General features: G+C 35.1%; 1 protein-coding gene across 2 annotated transcripts; it reads left to right on the top strand.

Annotated features, from left to right (window-relative positions):
- The first annotated feature begins 130 nt into the window (after positions 1 to 130).
- Positions 131 to 10,039, top strand: LOC145628928 (uncharacterized). Of its 2 annotated transcripts, none has more exons than XM_081681363.1 (10): positions 131 to 529; positions 1,023 to 1,292; positions 3,337 to 3,463; positions 4,134 to 4,195; positions 4,383 to 4,595; positions 6,205 to 6,326; positions 7,633 to 7,771; positions 8,785 to 8,910; positions 9,076 to 9,176; positions 9,813 to 10,039. In XM_081681363.1, the coding sequence occupies exons 1-9, from the start codon at positions 182 to 184 to the stop codon at positions 9,100 to 9,102; spliced, it is 1,434 nt and encodes a 477-aa protein (XP_081537489.1). In that variant the 5' UTR covers positions 131 to 181; the 3' UTR covers positions 9,103 to 9,176; positions 9,813 to 10,039. The 2 variants fall into 2 exon arrangements, with proteins under 2 accessions (XP_081537489.1, XP_081537488.1); XM_081681362.1 differs by having other exon boundaries at positions 9,635 to 10,039.
- The last annotated feature ends 10,590 nt before the right edge of the window (positions 10,040 to 20,629 follow it).

Genomic DNA, 20,629 nt, shown 5'->3' with positions numbered 1-20,629 from the left:
TCATAAAATTTTATAAATTTATAGTACTCCGTAGTGTATATATACTTGAAGAGAGGATAAATCTATATATCATCACTAATCTCAATCAGTAACGGTCAAAACTGAATTTGGCGCCTCTATAAATTCAGTTAAGCAACAAATTTAGATAAGAAAATCAGTCTGAGTAGCAGTAGTAAAAACAATGAGCACATCCACTCAATTTCTTTCTCCTTTCATTTACCAACCTCTCAAAACCCCTAAAACCCTAACCCTAATTTTCAATCCCAAATTTCCCCAATCTCATAATTCTCAAATCAACCCCAAAATTGTTCAATCCCAGAACAAACCCATTCGCAAAAACCCTAGAAAAAGGTCTTATGGAAGCTCAAGAAGGTCAGTTATTAAGAAAACATTCATTCAGGAACAAGTGGTTTTTACTGCTCCGATTTCTGATGACCCGGAAGTTGGGATAATTGGTGGCGGAATGGCGGGTCTTATGTGCGCTCTGAATTTGGAGAAGAGAGGGATTCGTTCTACTGTTTTCGACACGGTTGATTAATCTCTGTTTTCTATCTTATAATTGTTTTAATTTGAATTAATTTTGGTCTGATATAAAATTGATTTTATTTTTTCTTTTGATAATTAATGGTTCTGGGTATTGATAATAATTAATTATGGTTTAAATTGAATTAATTTTGGTCTAAAATACGATTGATTGTATCATTGTTTTGATAATTTAAGAAAAGATATTAATACTACCTCCGTTTTAAATTATTTGCAACAATTAGAAATTTAATTATTTGCAACGATTTTACGTAAAGTGTGAGTAGAAAATGTCTAATTGTTGCAAATAATTTGAAACGGAGGTAGTACTTTAATTCATACCTATAGGTTATATTTCATTTTGGGTTTATTAGGAAAATTAAAATGAAAATGAACACGAATTGATGCATTATTAATGATATCTTGTTCAAAGATTTGATATATTTCTTACTGATGATTGCCCATTGAAGTTCTGAGTTCTTGATAGTTTTCTGTCATAGGGAATGCATGGTTTGGGAGGGAGGATGGGAACAAGAATAGTTGAACCTAAGCACTATGTTTTCGACCATGCTGCTCAATTCTTTACTGTTAGCGATATGCGGTTTGGTGAGTTGGTCAATGGATGGATTGAGAAGGGGCTTGTACAGCAATGGCAGGGTACAGTTGGAGAAATTGAACCCGGGGGTCGATTTTCTCCATTGCCTGCTTTTCCACCACGTTATATAGGTGTCAATGGAATGCGTACACTGGCTGATTCAATATTGTCCGAGGTGATTATGTTTTCTGTTTCACTACAGCTCTTTTCCTACTATGCTATTTACTTATAATAGATGCATTTTAATTGCTGGTTGTCACTTGTCAGTATAGTCAGCATATGTATATCTCTTCCATTCTCGTTGATATTTTTGTAATGTGTGACATAGCATTTTCTCAATTGAAGGATTAGGTCTCGTGATGAGGGTATTGAATTCCATCAGGTGATGGTAGGCTTGTTAGCACCTAAGTCTTAGATCAAAGATTACATCTGAATACCTTTTCATTTTATTCACTGTTGATTGAGTGTTGACAATTTGTGTCATCATTGAACTCTTGCATATCAAATTATTTGTAGAAGTTAGTATACCCACTAACCAAAGACTTGGAGTATGTGTGTGTAGGAAATGACAAATACATGGTAACATCTATTTTTACATACAGAGTATATGTGAGTATGTGACTCCCTTTATACCAGATTTTTTACACTTTCTATAATATCTTTCTCAAATTAGTTTTTAAACTTCTTGTAAAGAAAGGTTATACTATTATTTTAATACATCTTTTCTCATTTTTAGAAAGTTGGGGTCTTACGCTTCATTTCCATAGCTTACACTAATTGATGTAGGTTAAATATTAATGAAATGACCGTCTAACTTCATTTGGCCATAACTATCATTTTATTTTATTTGATAAAAGTACTTTGACTAATATATAGGTAGTGTTATGCTATCTAAAGTGGGGTCAGATTGTATCAAGACAAATGTTTCACTGTCAAAGCCTAATACTATTAAAAGAGAAAAAACTATTCCATCCATTTACAAATAATATTTCTGTTAGTTTTGGACTTGCATATTAAGGAGTTTAGTACGCTTAGGTGAAATTGTGATGGAAAGAAAATGGAGAGATGCACATCACATGGTTTGTGTGTATAAATTTTCATGTTAAGTAACATGAAGATTTTTATGGACATCATAAAAAGGAATATAGAAAGATTTTTTATGGATGGAAGGAGTACAATCATTCAACCCAACTTGAGTTTCCATTTTTAACCACCCCACCATTCTTACTGCTTTCTTTCTTTCTTTCTTTCTTAGTACCTTCATTCAATTCTTGTCCCTGCTACTTCCTTTGGTAAAAATATCTACCTTCTTTGCTGTGACACTACAAAAAGTTGACCCCCCAATTTCTTATCGGTATAAGCAATTCTATACTGCTCTTTTACTTTTCTCTGTAAAGGCTATAATTGATTCATCATTCATTTTGCAACTGTAGAGATGGAAATGGATTAGATGAGAGCCCTTCATTTTGAAAGAGAAAATAATACTTGGATTTATCTTTGGAAGGGCTTCAATATTTTTAATTATTTATTGATGTAAAACTTTCAGGTACTTATAAAGAATATCTTTAGCTCTTATCATTTTAAGCTGGATGATCAAGTTCAAGTTACCACTCATTATGCTCACATATTATGTGCTGCATTTGAAAGTATTCTTTGAAAGAGTGTTAATGTTGATTGCGAACCACTTCCCACGTGTAATGATCCTTTTCACAATGCCGTCGTGGTTATGCAATGTTTTTACAAATTATAAGTTAACCTTGTGTTAAAATGTTTTAGGTGTAATGCAAGACAAGAACATGTTGGAAATTATAATGTTGATTGGAGTCTCTTAAGTAAATCCTTTCCTGTTTCAGCAAACTAATGCATCATCAACAAAAACAGAATTATATGATTTTAGTCATATCAATCTATCTCATAGTATGCACATCTCTAGTGCATCAAATCGATCATACCCTATACAGTAAGGCACCAGGAAGGATAAAATGAAGTTTACTATTAAATTTGTCAATGATCTTTTCTGTTGCTCTATGCAGCTGTTAACATCTGGCCTTATACTTATCTTTCTTCTCTCCTTTTCCATTAGATTGGCATGGAATAGTTTGCAGAAGTTGTATTATACGTTGTTATCAGATTCAGATCGAACTTTTGTTTTCATTTTATGTCTTCACTCAGTGATTCTACTTATTCAATTAATTCAACTAATTCTTGAACTTGTGCAGGCAAAAATGGTTGAAGTTGTTAGGCCATGTTGGATCAGTACACTGGAGCCATTTAATGGGATGTGGCATTTGAGTGAGAATGGAAAGCCACGTGGAAAATTCGATGCTATTGTTATTGCACACAACGGTGACTTTTGCAACCTTTGTTTCTTTTGTTTATTTATTTTTTGCTTCGCTTCAGCACTATATCGAATTACAATCACATCCAAGTAACTTTTAAAGAAAACATTAATCTGAGATTCACTTGACATTCTGAACGAAAAGTCCATGAAGAGATAAATGGCAATCTTGACTTATGATTTAGGCAGAAGAGGTGTTAATATGAAAGAAGCAGCCATTTCTTGAATTATTTTAATTCTTGTTGTTAATTGCTTACCCATAAACTGTAGAAAAAAATGTTCAGTTAATTCTGAATTGGCGTGTTAAGTCTATGTTCATTTTGCTTCATATGCTTGTAGTTTGTTGAAGTCATATTGATTTTTGTACTGCGAACCTGTGACCTGTGGTGATCAATATCAAATAATTTCAGCTATGGCTGTTTCCAGAATTCTTATTTTGAAGGAGATCTTTTCCAGATTTCTATTAATAGATGATTGTTGTTTTTCCTTCTATTATTGGACATTTTCTATTAATAACAATTTACTACGTATTATATTATCTTTTGCTTTAGATTGTTTAGTAGATGGAATGGTTGAAATTACAACTTTGAGATATTTTTCTTATGGCTCTTTTTAGGCTTCACTAGCTCTTGGTATATGCTGGCAATGAATCTTTTCAATATTCTACTTTGTCATCAGGAAAATGTGCAAATCGCTTACTCGCCCATTCAGGCTTGCCACTTATTGCTAAACAAATGAAGGTGTGCTGAATTTCCTTTTTTTTTTTCTTTTCTTTTTAATGGTAGGCTTACTTTTTTCAGTTGGTGCTCATTTTTTATTGTTTGCCCGATAAATGTTGCATTATTCTGGGTCCTACATTATGAGATCAAGCTTGTACTGTAGATTAGCAACTTCCTGTATTTGATAACGCAGTACATATTTTTGCAGAGGTTAGATTTGAGCTCTATTTGGGCCCTGCTTGCAGCATTTGATGACCCTCTTCCTTTGACTTCTACCTTTGAAGGAGCATTTGTAAATGGAATAGATGCTTTATCATGGATGGCCAACAACTCTGCAAAGTTGTCGTCTACCCAAATTGGTCCTCATTGCTGGACTTTCTTCAGTACAGCAGCTTTTGGAAAACAGAACAAGGTTCCACAGGTTTGTTATGCATTTAATTGTGGAACATATTAGTACAAATTTGACTTTCTGGGAAATCTATGACTCTGCTCAAAGTTTTTATTAAGAGCTTTGAATTCGCTTCTCTTTTAGGCTCTGAAAAATTAGCAAAATAAAGACACACATGAGTTTATGTGACAACTTGTTACTAAGGATTTGTTTGGTTCAACCTCTTTTTTTTTTTTTTTAGTTTTTGTTTTTTTGGTGTCTTACTTCAGACAAATAAAGTTCAAATAAGTTTAGTAAGTTTTGTTAAGTTCAGACAATTATTTTTTTTAAGACATAATAATTGTTGACAATTTGCACACAAATAAGACAATTTCTGACAGAAATAAGTCCATATAATGTCACTATATCAGATAAGTTCAGACAAAATAAATTTATCAAACAGAGCCTAAAACACCCCTCTCCTCCAGAAAATATGTTATGTTTCTGCAACTTTTTTTAATACTTGTATTAAGTGAAGTTAGTGTTTTGAACAATCAGTTGCTAAACAAAACTTTGATGGTTAATATTAGAACAACTATATTTCTATTATTCCAATATCTGTTATCTTTTACTGTAGCCTGATCAGTTATCTTGCCGTATACATGTCTAATATTCTAATCTGTCCAATCTAATTTATATTTGATTGTTAATAACCTTAAGCTGTCATGGGAATGCTCTATCACTGACTCGCTGAGTTATATCCCTTGCCCTTTAAGATCTAGAAAACTGATCCTAAGCCTAGGGGTGAGAAACTCTACATCAACTTCAATCATTGTCAATTTTTAGTTACATTATTTTGTATGGTCCTCTGACTTCTTGGTTTGTAGATAAGGTACCAAGCCATGGGAATAATGCTAGAGTGTATGAATTGTTCAGTTAATCTAACTTCACAAAGTATTTCTCTGGCCCAGTTGAACGAACTGGTATAGTTGGGAAAGTTCCTACTGAGATATTTTCAGCTGTGGTTGAAAAGGCTTAGTTTAATTCCTCCCTAGATGTCCCCTACTTTTCATGTGTTATCAAGTCATAGGTATGTCCATTGCAGGTGTAAGGTTTCTAGCATATTAGATTATCCTTTACTTTATTAGTCGTTACTTTTATTAATAACAGTGTTGGGAAGTCAGATAGTATAATGTCATCATGCTAAGAGTAGTAATATTTTGTGATGGGTCTTATATACGATATCAATATACTTTTTCAGGATACAACATAAAAAATGATTGCCAATATTGTTATTAGTGTACTAAGCTCCTAGTTATATTATGGTCACTCATATGAAGTATATCTTACCCAAATCAACGAATTACAAATGTATGCTATTAAATTGCTGAAGTTTTTATAATAATGCTTCAGAGCATCATCAACCCTTAAATACAATAAAAAAATAGGATTTGTGACATTGTTATGCAAATATCTGAAATGGACTTTAGTTTGACCAAGCGCTCTTTGATGCCTCAATTGCATTTCACTATATGGCCTTGCATAGAGCTATAAAGATGATCACTCACTGCACCTTGTGTCTTAGCTCCTCATGCATGTTGCATCTCACCTTTTTCACACATTTTGTGTCTATGTTGCTGAATAATAATTCGTCTACTACTAGGAAAACATTCCAAGTGTCACCGCAGAGAAGGTAACAACACAGATGCTGGAGGGTGTTGAGATTGCATTAGGGCTCCCAAAAGGATCACTGAAGAAACCTAGTTATACCAAGGTGCAACTATGGTAAGGAACTGATAGAGAATATTAAAAATTCCTTGTTCATGCATGGCACAGCTGCTAATGCTGTGTGAGAGCCTTAATATATTTGAAACTAGCATACTTCCTTCGTTCTCTTTTAGTTGCAACTTTTTAAGTTTCACACGTGCCCGTGCATAATTTCAACCCTTTACATCTCTAATTATAGACAAGTTGTATAAAAACTTGTTATGTGAAAATATAAATCAGGTTGAATTTAACAAGATCCACATGATTATATTTTGCCTAACTTATAAATCAACATGAAATGTTGCATTTTTACTGTCTGAATTTATGTTGTTTTCTTATGATCTTATCCATTTGAATGAACTGAATTACCTGATATAAATGACACAAACCATTTGTATTTTGAGGGCGGTGAGGGCCTGAGGGGTAGATGACAGGAGCATAAAATGGAAAGGGGGGAAAAATATCAAAGTTGATACTAAAACCTTGTTTTCTTAGCTTCAGATGAAAAGAGTATATGAATTACTTGTTTTCAATGTTTCTTATTATATCGACAGATTACTGCAAAGAGATTGTTATTCTTACTGCAAATAATCGTTATTCTCCATTTTCCAAGCCCAGTCAATGAAGTGCCATCCCACAAAAAATATAATCATAAACCTTGCTTCTATAAAATGGTATGACATGGTCTAATTTCAACGAACTCATGGATATTCTGAGATTTGAATTATTACGAATTAGTTGTGATTGACTCAATTGCTGGAGGTTTTATTTTGCTGTGTAAATAGGAAACGATCGTACTATATTGTGCATTAGGATGATAAGTCAATTGGAAAAGGCCTTTCTGTTATTGTGGTATTAGGGTTGCTTACATCCATCATACTCCACCCCAGCAGCCTCTTTGGCAGCATTGACGAGTATGATAATGTAGCACGCCTTAATTTTTTGGCCTATTTGTCATTAAATTTTTTTTCCCCCTCATCTTGCTTACTTATAATTCCCCCCCCCCCCTGCGCGCGCGGGTGTTTTGAAATTGATCACAATTTAGCCTTGCTATGAAGGATAGTTGGCTGATATCCTCTAAAAGTGAGCAGCTAAGCATGCAAAGAAATGGCTAATTTAGCAAGAGATTTGTCATTGAGGTGTGAGGAAGTTAATGTGATCAATGCAATTATCTATCATAAAAATAAGATAATGTTTATTGAATGAGTTTCAAGTTATGGCTCGTGGTCATGCTTCATTTTCAAACTGTTAGTTTTTCACTTTCTTTACTTGGAATTTGGAGCTTGATTGAGCAAGCAGTATAAATTATTTCTGTTATCTGCAGGGGTGCAGCTCTTCCAACCAATACTCCAGGCACTCCATGCATCTTTGATCCTCAAGGAAGAGTTGGTATTTGTGGTGATTGGCTGCTGGGTTCAAGTCTAGAAGACGCTGCTCTCAGTGGCATGTCAATGGCTAGTCATGTAAGCATAAAATCATCACTTAAATCATTCTCAATTGACATTTAATACTTTGTCTAACATCAGTACTAAGTTGGAGGCATGTAAGCTACGGAGTATCAACTACTCACCCTGCCACTATATGATTCTCACACTTGCCATATTCGTTTATCTTAGGGTGTGTTCTATTCACTTGATTTTTACTTATCTGATCTTATCTAAACTTATGAATTATTCTGAACTTATTAGCCCTTATTAAAACTTATTTTAGTTATAAATTAAACTTGGTAGATTAACCCTTATCACAACTTATCTGAAATTATTTTTCCTAAACTTATCCGATTTGAACTTATCAAAGCTATTTAACCCTTATCTGAACATATTAACCCCGAAATAAGTGGAAATAAGGTGAACATAACAGAGCCTTAATTATATTGTCACACTTCAATAGACCCACTAATATTATATTACCTCTCTTACCCTACTAAAAATTATGATCCCACACTCTATCTCATTAATAAAAAATTCCGCCACTATCTTTCATCACATCTACTTTTCTATTACAATGTACTTCCTTTGCTTTTTTTTTAAGTGACTTACTTTTCTTTTTACAGAAATATTCTATTCTATAATTTTTAATTATATTCATCTCTCTTTCGGTCACACTACTATATTTTATATTATTTCTCTCTCATTATTGTCTCAACTCCTACATTTTTATTTAGTTCTCGCATCTCACATCCTAATATTCAAATCTCTAAAAAAAGCTGCCCTACCTATACACCCTATGTATTTTTCTTAAAACTCTGCATGAGCTTGGGTCACTTAAAAAAACGGAGGGAGAAATAAATAGGCAAACATCTTATCACCTAAACTTTGTGCAAACCTTCCTGTGATGTTTTATTTGGGATGGAGGGAGTGCAACTTATATGTCAATCCTGCTCAAGTTTAAATGCATGCTGGGGTCAATCATGCATTCATGCGGTGCTTTTTATTTCCATCTTGACTTACACCTGGGTTTAATTTTGAATTTACAGATTGCAGACTATTTTCGAAGTGATGGAACACATGCAGAGGATTATGCAATTGGCTTGCACAATGAATTCCAACGGATACAAGGACACGACATTGGGCGGTTTCCTGGTTTAGAACCTAAAGACCTGGTAAATTAATCTTATACTGTGTTCCAAATTATCAATGCGATTCTTGTAGAGGATCAGAATTCCTTGAATTTTTAGTGTTGTGTTTGCTACTGCTGCATGTCTTTGTTGTTGACACTAATGAATAACGATAGCTGTGCATTCTTTATATTAATTTGCTGAGAGTAGGTGACGGGAGAACTTGTACAAACATAGAGTTAGCAATCTTGGTCTGGAAGGATCAGTCTGATTTATTACAAAACTCCATTTGAAGCATGGACTCATAAGAGGTACGTTCTATGTCTAAGCAATTTGATAAGTTTCGCTCACCTGAAGTAGGAATGTAAATCATATAGACTTCAGAGTTACAGGGGCTTCTTGTGAAATACTAATATTGATTTTTCTAGTAGATTCAGCAAACCAAGATGTTAAAGACAATTTGAGAAGTTTTTAACAGCTAAACCAACTTGTTTTGGGCACATAGATGTCAATGTCTAGCTTGAAAGTTTTATCTTTTGTTTTTCTGACTTTATAGCATGAGATAGATGTCTCAGGATTTTTTTTTATTAATCAGTTACTTTCACAAGTTTTGTGAGAAACCAGTTAGCAATCTAGCATGACATAAGAAATGGTACTGATATGATCGAATTTCAAACACATTGCATCAAATTGTGTCAAGGAAAAGTTATAGGAGAACTTTTTATGCACCATCTAAGAAACTAAGGATGTTAAATTCTTTCCGTTTCAGCTTCTCAAATTGTATGTACTAGGATACAACATTACAACATAACAGCAGACGAGTATCAGGGTGTACACCAAACCCATTTTTCTCACCCAGGAGAGGCAATATCAACATTCCATCATCGATCTTCATTGTTATGTTGACATCACTAATGGTAGCCTTTCCCATGCATGCTTATTTGCAGGGTCCCTTGAGGATTTTTTTTGATGAAAAATTGATCTACTTCAGGGTATACAAGCATTTTCAACCAGACTCACTTTTTGCAAGAGTTGAAGACTTGAAGTCTAGATTTTGTAAATTTTATTTGTAACTCATGTATGTTTGTATGTTTGTAATGTTATACTTTGAAAGAGAATGTATTACAAAATTGTGAAAGTAACCAATTAATAGAAAGTGTTTTACTGATCGCAATCATCTTGGATCTTACAGAGTTTTCGTTCAATGTTCAACCTATTAAAAATTTTGCCTTAATTTTTGGACTGAATGCAAACGGCTTGTACTAAATATATCCTCATTAGTGCTTAACCCTCAATCATCCATTAGCTAGAGGCGGATACCTTCGTAAGAACAATTGAGATATGAACATTATTGACATGATACAGTTTTGGAAGAACTGACATTTGCAATTCGCGATTGTCCTTTCACTCGTATTCTGGTTTGTGGTCCTCAGGAAGGTGTAGTACTTCGGAGTCAGTTTCTCTAGTTTATGGCTCCACAGAGGTAAGATTTTACTTGAACCCCTCCTTCTGGATAATACTACAAGTGTTGGCGGATCTTCTGCGAGGTTCATTAATAGACTTTCTAGGTGGCCATGCTTGGGATCATCAATCTCCTTTTGCCCTTTGTTACATGCTTGCTTTTGGGCTCTCTATGAAGCTTTCCAGAAAAGCTTTCTCGTTTGCCAATCTACAAAGACGGCGCAGTTTTAATTTCTTTGATTCGTCAACGGAGTTCAAATGATATCTCATGTTTTTGGTTGATTCATAATTTCATAGTTCATCCCTATTAGTTTTCCCTAGCTACTTGTTGTATTTGTAAAGTCGTGCGTATTTGGGTTTCTCCTGCTCATTGGTTGGTTGTGGAGCAGTCGTCGATGTTTTCCGTATTTGTCCTTTTAATTTGGTCTTTGTTTGTTTGGTTTGTTTATTTATTAGTAAAGATGGGCACGGGCCATGCCGGCACGCGGGCGGCATGGGCCCAGCACGACTCCGGCGCGGCGGCCCACTTGTGGACCGTGTCGTGAACAAAAAATTGAAATCCGGCACGGGCACGATGGGCGGCACGGTCGTCGGCACGCCGACACGGCCCATGCCCAATTATATTTAAACTTATTTACTTAAGTTTATTTATATAAACTTATTTAATTAAGTTTATTTATATTAACTTATTTAATTAAGTTTATATAAATAACTAGTTTTGTGGCCCGTGCGATGCCCGGGTTGTTTATTGAATTTTATGATAAATTTTTAATCTATATATCAAATTTTAAAATTATTGATACAAAATTAATTAGGAATTGATGTGCTTTTGTGACAATTTGCTATCTAGTAGGCATGTAATGACTAATTATAATGTTGGTAGAAATGTTCGATTTAATACATTTAAAAAATAAAATAAAAATTAGCAATAATAAAATAAAATAATAAATTTTCAAAGATCAACCCGTTGGGTTGATCCGAACCAAAAACTCTGGGCAAAGGTTGAACATTTCTTGACTCGTAAACTGAATTGACCCAATCCGAGATGACTCATGACCCGACACTAACTGACAGTCTACATAGTAATAAAATTCTATTAGATTGTGAAGTATATTATTTTAACCGATTAGTATATATTATATAAAGATGTTTTACACTTTAAACTACTTCCTTCGCTCTAAAAAAATATAATGATATAAAAAATAAAATTATATGATAATTTTTGAGAATTATAATCTAATAATTTTTTTTTGAATAAAATTATAATTCAATTTGTACCTCTGGTATTTTATCGAAAATAAAACTCTAAACTAACAATTTTATCCTAAAATTCTATCCAAATAGAATTCTAAACTATTTTTTTTAAAATCTTATGAAGTCTATTTAAATCTATCCAACGTGGCGCGACACTTGGCGAAAAGTTGAAATGTCAAATGTCGTTGCCTCATGACCTGGCTAAAAGTTTAGCTTTATATATTAGTTATATTATTTATGTTTAATTTTATATAAACTTAAACATAAATTATTTATATAAACTTAACGGCTATTTCACCAAATGCCACTGAGCAATTTAAAAATTCACCAAATGCCATCGGACTTTTCAGAATTCACCAAATGCCACCCAGTTTTAAAAAATTCACCCAGTGCCATTAATGACCAACGGTCGTTAACTCCGTTAGTAATTAGGGGTTAATCATGACACGTGTCATGATATAATTGGACCATTTATCTTAATTCTTAAAAATTAAAAAAAAAAATACAAAAAATTAAAAAAAAAAAACAAAAAATAATAATAAAAAAACCCCAAAATTTTCCCAGCCACCCCCACCACCGCCAAACCCTAGCCCCTCCCCTCATCTCGCCGGAAAACGGCCAGTCACCACCGGAACCACCTTCACCACCATTCCCTATCCCTATCCCCCTCCCTTCACGCAACTCACCTCTCCCCAGCCCAGAAACCGACTTGCCGGAGTCGGGATCACCCGCTGTCGCTGACCCCTATCCATTGTTACTCTGACCTCCCCTACCTGACGCGCCACCCATCTAATCTAACCTTAACCCGCGAAAACCACAACCAACCTCCACCTTCACGAGCAACGGTTCTGATTCAACCCCTTCCCGACCACCGCAGCCTCGAAACCACCCCCTCCCCTGTTTTCCGGCTCCTATAAACCCCATTCCCTCACCTTAAACCACCAAAAATCGACTTAACCCAGAAAACCCGAAACCCTAGAAAATGGGATTTCTGGGTTGAACCCGAAACCCAAATGGGTTCTGTAGTGGTGGCGGTGAAATGGCGGTGCATCCGGGTTGAGGATTTGGACCAATTGGTGCGCGTGGGAGCAGCGAAGGGGGCTGGGTGGTGCTAATCGTGGCTGATGTGGTGGTGCGTGTGGGTGTAGCAAAGGGGGCAGTGTGGTGCTTGGAGGTGGAATTGTTGTGGTGGCAGTGAGGGAGCAGGGTTTTTGGGGTCGGGACGAGCAGCGTGGGTGGTTTTGGGGGTCGGCGGTGGGTCAGGTGGGGAGCTACATGGTCGGCCGGCCGATTGTTGGTGGTTCCGGTGGTGACCGGCCGTTTTCCGGCGAGATGAGGGGAGGGGTTAGGGTTTGGCGGTGGTCGAGGTGGCTGGGAAAATTTTGGGTTTTTTTTTTAAAATTTTTTGTTTTTTTTAATTTTTTTAACTTTTTTTGTTTTTTTTTAATTTTTATGAATTAAGATAAATGGTCTAATTATGTCATGACATGTGTCATGATTAACCCCTAATTACTAACGGAGTTAACGGCCGTTGGTCATTAATGGCACTGGGTGAATTTTTTTAAAATTGGGTGGTATTTGGTGAATTATGAAAAGTCCGATGGCATTTGGTGAATTTTTAAATTGCTCAGTGGCATTTGGTGAAATTTCCGTAAACTTAATTAAATTAAAGTTGTTCAAAAAAAATATATATATATTAACATAAACATAAAAAAAAATAACATTATTTATATAAACTTAAGTTGTTCAAAAAATATATATATATCGATTTTTTTTTATATACATATAATATTAAAAAAAAATTACGGGTTGGCCCGCAGCCCGGCATGACACGGCCCGCCAGGCATGTGGGTTGTGTCGTGGGCTGGGATGTGCCAAAATTTGGCACGGCACGAGCACCACCTAGGCACGGTCAGGCACGACCCGGCACAATGCCCACCTTTATTTATTAGCTATTCTTGTAAAAGAAAAAAAATGCAACTCCAGTCATAGATTGTTTGCTTTAAAACGACCCCAAATTTTAAGTGTATCTTTATGAAATGGTTCACGAAAAATTAACAATTAACTAGACAAACTTGACAAATTGGTTAATATGAGTACCCCCCTCCCCACCCCCCCCCCCCCCCCACACACACACACAAAAAAAAAAAGAAAAGAAGGTATTAAAGTGTAAGAGAGTATAAACTACCTTAAAGAGACACTTTTTCATTGGATGTTTCAATCTATAATTTATAATCTATACTAAAGTGAGTTTTTAAGAAAAAAAATGTGTTATATAGAACCTTTCTCATGCACTAGAAACATGCCACATCATTCACAGTTTTTGGATTCATGACCAACCATAACTAACCAATTTGTTAAGTCTTACCATCTTTTGTTTATGCTTTCATATTTAACTCAAATTTAATGTACTACCTCCATTTCGTATTAGTCGCAACTTTGGAATATTTTATATCTCACAGATAATACCCTAAAGTTGCAACTAAAATGAAACGGAGGTAGAATATGACTTTGGTTGGATTTATTTATTTTGTATTCTTTTTGTAATAACTTAATGACTGTTGGGGATTTGGGGTGAGTAGTCACTTTTAGAGCATGAACACTTTACTCAATGGTTGAAATTTCTACATTGTAAATCTGAATAGAATTAGTTGTGAGGATATTAAAGTTCACATGCTTGAATGTGAATCTGATTTCTTAGTTTGGGTTGATTAAATGGACTCAAATTCATTAATAGTCGGGCCTAGTTAAATCATCATGTGATTCTTTATTGTTTTTATATTGTGATTCTTTAGTTCTTTTATTGTGGTAAGGCGATTGTCATGATAATCAATCCTCATACAAGTTAATTAGACCCAAATTACCAAATTAGTTTATCAAGGGTAGTGTGAACAACATAAAAAATATTCACCCTTAAAGTTTCTATAGTGAAATTTGATCTCAAAAGAACTACTAGGTGAAACAATTTCTTACATAATCATATTAGTGTTAACCAGACGAGTCGAGATCAAGCCTAGGTAGGCTTGGCTTGAGCTTGAAGCTTGTCAAGTGAAGGGTCAAGACTCGATCAAGGCTTGAAAAGCCTAAAATCAGCAAGACCCAAATGGTGCCCATAATCATAGTTTCAACAACAATCAAAATTTCTTTTACAACTCTTACATTCTATCACTTGCTCCTATCTTTTGATGTGGGACTATTTTTGTTCTCTTTCTTTTGTTGGATCTTCTTCTACATAACGTGAACGAAAGCTCTAACACTCAAGAGGACACAAACTAGAGTTTTAGAAATTATTATTAGTTCCTAAGTCCTACTTATGAAACAAAAGTTTATGTTACTAATTGATTTATTACGAAAAAATTAATAATGTATATTTAAAAAAACTAGAGCTTGTTCACGAGCTTTCGAGCCGAATATGAGTTCAAGGCGAGCCCATTCCAGCCGAGTCTCAATCAATGCACGAGCAGGCTTGACTCGTTAACACCCCTAACATTTAAGACCTGTTCACTTCAGATTATTTTCAGTTCAGTTCCGTTCAGCTCTAATAAGTTCAGTTCTTAACTTTCTTCCCTCATAAAATATTCAGTTCAGTTAAGTTCAGTTCAGCTCCAATAAGTCCAGTTCAGTTCAATCCAGTCAATCAGAACAGACCCTTAGTGGTAGTTTTAATTTTGGATATAAAATAGTTAAGTATTGAACAAACATGCTGATGTTAAAAAGACTAATCGGAGAACTAGTTCTTCAATGAACTATAGAGGAGAAAATGGAGCACATCATTGTATCAAACTCAATAAATATCTCACAATTCACCATTTAACTAATCCTCAACTTATATATATATACAACATTTAATACTCCTTCCGTTTCAAAATGATTTTCAATTAATTTTTGTTTTTTGTGAGACAAATTTGATTAAAGTAAGAACATTATTTTGGAACGGAGGGAGTAATATTTACCACCTTAACACTAGCACACAAAAAAATATCAAACCATTCCATTTCAAACATAGATTCATCAATCAATTATCATCCCTCTTCCAAGGAAAGTTCTTACCTTTTTTTTTTTTGAGATTGAGTTGAATGATCTCACATTCTCACTACCCAAGTGGCCAAGGCTACAGTAGTCTCAAACAGCTCACCTCAAAAAAGCTCAATATTACCACTTCTCTCATTTCTCATTTCTCATTTCTCAAATATCAATCCCACCCACCTCCCCTCTTTTCTCCTCATAACGCGGTTAGCCCAAATCTAGCCCATCTCCCCTCTTTCTCTCTTCTCTCTCTGCCACCACCATTTTCACTCCTTCTTCTTCCTCAATTTTCAATCTCATCCTCAAATCCACCTAAACCCCAGATCAATTCCCTCAAAACCCATCAATTTTCCACCATTAAAATGAGAATCAGAAGATCTTTAACTTCCCCTGTTTCCCCTTCTTCTGCTCTTACCCCTTCACCTTCTTCCTGTTCTTCCTCTTCTTCTTGCTTCTCTTCTCACTCTACTATCTCAACTCACTCTCTTTCTTCCTCCTCTAACTCCACCTCCTCTTCTTCCTCTCCTTCCGCCGCCAATCCCCGCTGCCACGGCCTCGATCTACTCGTCAAAGCCGTCTACTATGTTGCCGGGTCTGTGATCGGAGTTCCCTACATTCAAAGGCGGGTTATTCGTCGTAGAAAACCCGCCCTTCGATTTGCTAATCTTGTCATCAATTCCGATCAGAATGTTCTTGGGGATTTCGTTGAAGATGATGAGAATGTTGTTGATTTTAAAACTACTGATTTGATCGAAATTCCGAAGAAGATTAATAAGGGTGGTAATGTAACCAAGAAGAAGCCCCAACAACGAAGATCAAAGGCTGTACCCTTGAAATACAATGACTCTGTTATACAGGCTTTGAAACCGAGGGATCGGCGAAGAAGAAGATCGAGTAAATGATTGAATCTTTGTGGGTTAAGATCTGGTTAGTGATCTGGGTTTTTTTTATTTTTAAAGAATATTGATCTTTGATTAGATCATAATGCATTGGTGATAATTGGGTATTTTTGTTGTATTATTAGTTTATATAATATATCAATTATATATTGTATTAATCAATCAAATTTAGCTTTGATTTAGTTTGATGGGTGTTGGAATTTTACTGTTCTTTGTTGAAAATTCATGAAGAAAAATAGGTTTCTACTGTAGTATAGATGAAGGTAGAAGTAAAAGATGCAATTTTGATTTAGAATTTTATAGTAATTGATGTTTAATTGGTAGAATTTTTATGGGATTTCTCAATTGTTATGAAAAATCCATGATTTTGGAGGTCTTACACTTGTTTTTTATCTCTTGATGATTGAATTGCTAGATTTATGGATTTAATTTGACAGATTTATGCTGTCGGTGACTTGTATTATTTGTCTGAATTGGTAGTACTATTTTTAGAGCAGTAATTTGTGTGCTATGAAAGTGCAAATTTTATGAATTGTTGGTGGTTTTAATTGTCCAAATTCTCTCAAAAGTTTTGTTTTTGGTCCCTTTATTTTATTGTATTGTTCCTTATGACGATTCATGTTAGCCGAGCCCAAATCATTTTGAGACTAAGGCTTTGTTGTTATCTCAAAATTTTGATCTTAATCTTGCATTTTTACTCCTTGTGGAAAAAATGATACACTTGTTATATGTAGCTATTCTGTTATAGGAGAAAATCTCTCTATAGAATCGGCGCCGCCAGTCCGGCTACACAGGTTGACGCTTAAGAGTAGGGGGAAGGTAAGGGAATCTCCACTCCCAAGCATTAGTAAAGATATTGAGGCTCAGAAGCTTGTTATCTGTTGTTAAAGAGCATTGTCTTTTGAAAGTTTCAGGATCTTTATATTGTACAGATTTTCATGTTCATTTAATACCTTTTGATGTTTGAGAACTTTTGGTGTGATTTCATAACCAACAACCTTTTAATTTGTTCTGATGCTTGAGGTTAATCAGTAAGTTGTTTTGATTTGTAAGTTAAGCAGTACTTGAGAAATTGAGTTTGTGAGTTCCATATTTTCATTTTGTAGCTTTCTGAAGTTAATCAGAAAGTTGTTTTGATTTGTAAGTTGAGCATATGAGAAGCTGAATTGGATGCTGAACTGGTTGAAATGATCTAATGTTTGATAAAGTATTTTGTAAATGAATTTGTACTCGAATTTTGGGTTTGCTTGAAATGTGCAACAATTCAGGTCAATTTTTGTAGTGTATACCCCCTTTGAACCGAACACATGTGTGCTGCACGCGGTGGTAGAAGGCTAGAAGCACTATTTTAGAGCAATCAATATTGAATTCTAGCACCACCCAATCCGCCTCATCGATAATATGGAAGCAAACTCAAATAGTATGAATGATTGAATGGCAGATATTTGATGGGTACTATATAATAACTTTGCAAGCATATTAGTACTTTCATTTTCTTCTACTCTGCTCATTTTAATCATTCATGCAATATTAAGCTTCTTTGAGCTCTTGTGCATATTTTAAGTCTTATTTCTTGTCCTTGGCCAATGTTTGATCCAAGATTTGCGGAGAAGAGTGGCATTGTTATGGTTATTGGTAATACTACATCCGGTTCATATTATATGCGGAATTTTTTATATCTCCCACCAAAGTTGCATATAATACAACTCGGAGATAGTATAAGAATAGATCATTTCAAACTACATTGTACAAATCATAAAATTCTATACCACAAAACAATTATTTCATATAAAAGTAAATCAAGAATCTCAAAACAAAGAAAAATTCACATAATTAGTCTTGATTATAACAATAAGGTTAATTTAAGATAACCTAAACCAGTGAATGTCTCAAAATAAATGAATGACCTTAATCTACTGAGATAACACAAATCTCTTAAGAAAAAATTGATTCTAATCACCAAGCCACCAAGGCCATGTGGCACGATCTGATTGGCTCCGTTTTTAATAAATATATCAGCCATTAAAATAAAACTATGAAACAGAGAGAAACAAACAGTTTCTTGCCAAAAATAACTAACCTTTGCTATTTCTATTGTGTGCTCTTTCAACATAAACTTCGATCAGATCCATAACTGTGTTTGGTTACAGCAGACTACATGGAATTGCAAGAAGATGTGTTGATAGAGATCCTGGCGCGGTTGCCAGTAACGTCGTTGATTCGATTTACTTGTGTTTGTAAGTATTGGCTTTCTCTCATTAGATCCCCTGAATTTGCAACCAAACATTATACGACTCGTATAAATAGTCGAAAAGATGAATATGATCATGATTCTCTTTTGACTATTTTTTATCCTGGCCTTTCTTTTACCATATTTTCTTATGAAAACCTTAGTGTTAAAACTGTGTTCAAGATTAGACCTGCTGTTCCTGAACCTGTATCAGATATTCGTATCTGTCATTATGATGTTTTATCCAATTGCCGCATTTACGGCCCTTGTAATGGACTCTTCCTTGTAACATTGAGGAGAGTTTATTATGATGATCCAGTATGTGAAACCGTGTTTGTGTTTTTGCTGTGGAACCCGGCTACTAGAGAAGTCTTTAACTCCCTGATACAGAGCGTATCAACAGCTCGTGTGCCGGGGTTGGGTTTGATGATATAACTAACGATTACAAGGTTGTTAATTTTGATGACACGACGAATTCCAGCATCGTACAATTGTACTCCCTTGCTGCGAATTCTTGGAAGGAGGTTGATGCGGGTTTTAATTTTGGTGGTAACCCGCGGGAAATATCTGTGTCTAAACCTATTTCCAACGGTCGTATGCACAGTTGGATATTTCGTAGTCGTTCCCTTCTCTCTTTCGACATGGCGGATGAGGTCTTCGTGAAGACTCCTTTGCCTGGTGAAACAAGTAAATTTTGCCGTGGCTTCTTGCAACTGAGCTCCTACGATAAGTACCCTACCTTGTATAATTTTGATGAAAGTCGTATCGGAGGTATAAGTATTTGGGTTCTGAAGGAGTATGGTCCGACAGGATATTGGACCAAACAACATTATATCAGCCTTCCCGACGGAGTAAGTTTAGGCCATGGTGTAGTGTTGTGGAAGAAGGAGGGAATTTTGTATATCAATGATGAAGATCCTGATACAATGAAGTGGCATCGAGATGAAAAAATAAATTTGTATAATTTGAGGACACAGGAAAAGAAATCACTCCATGTTCCTGTAGAGAGTGCAGACCGCAGTATTATCGGTTATACAGAGAGTCTAGTTTCGATTGCTAAATGTGTGCGCCAACAACCATTGCTATCGTGTGATGATGAACAACCAGAGCATGGACCTGGAGGTGCACTGCAGCAACAAGATTCATCTCTTGGAATGAGCTTGATTCCGCGACAGAATGACATGTTTGGTGGACTACTACAACATGATGCATCCCTTGAAATGTCCTTGATTCAACAACAGATGAGTGATTTATCCCTTGAACTGACCTTGACTCAACAACAGAACGATGTCGATGTGCCTAGAGGAGTACATCAAGAAGAAGTACATCAAGAGAATTATTCATCGTCCCTAGAAATGGCGGTCCAACACTCGGTGCCAGAAGGAGATGAACAACCACATGAAGATGATGAGGATGACAATAAGTCATCCACAGACAGCGCGTACTTTTCGCATACTAGAGAAAGTCAGGATCCACATAGTTATTGGGTTGATTTTACAGAAGAAGAAAACGAGTATTATGAGAAACATAATGAGGAGATTAGGAGGTTATCTAAGCTGCCTTATTGCATACGTGAACTCAACCAACCACTTAGTTCCAAGCCTTGCACATTTTAATGTTTTTATCAGGAGGCTAGGTTTTTTCACTTTCTATTCCTAATTATCCTCAAGCCAGTTAACTTTTGGGTGAAAAGTGTGTGTAGCCATTGAAAATAAAATTATCATTTTCGAGTTATATATATATATATATGTATACTTACAAAAATAAATAAATTAAATGATGGAACGATTTCCCACAATATTGTATTATTGTTAACATAAATAACTTCACAGTTTTAAAAACAAATTCCCTGTTAAATATGGAAGAGAAAATACAGAGAGATGAGGGAAGATTG

The sequence above is a fragment of the Chenopodium album genome, chromosome 4, assembly GCF_948465745.1.
Source record: "Chenopodium album chromosome 4, dcCheAlbu1.1, whole genome shotgun sequence".
In the NCBI taxonomy this organism is placed as follows: Eukaryota; Viridiplantae; Streptophyta; class Magnoliopsida; order Caryophyllales; family Amaranthaceae; genus Chenopodium; species Chenopodium album.
This window is presented reverse-complemented; position numbering and strand designations above follow the sequence as displayed.

Coding starts and splice junctions, on each gene's coding strand:
- LOC145628928 (XM_081681363.1), top strand. CDS start 182: ATGAGCACATCCACTCAATTTCTTTCTCCTTTCATTTACCAACCTCTC. Junction 530..1,022: donor GTTCTACTGTTTTCGACACG/GTTGATTAATCT, acceptor TTTCTGTCATAG/GGAATGCATGGTTTGGGAGG. Junction 4,196..4,382: donor TTATTGCTAAACAAATGAAG/GTGTGCTGAATT, acceptor ATATTTTTGCAG/AGGTTAGATTTGAGCTCTAT.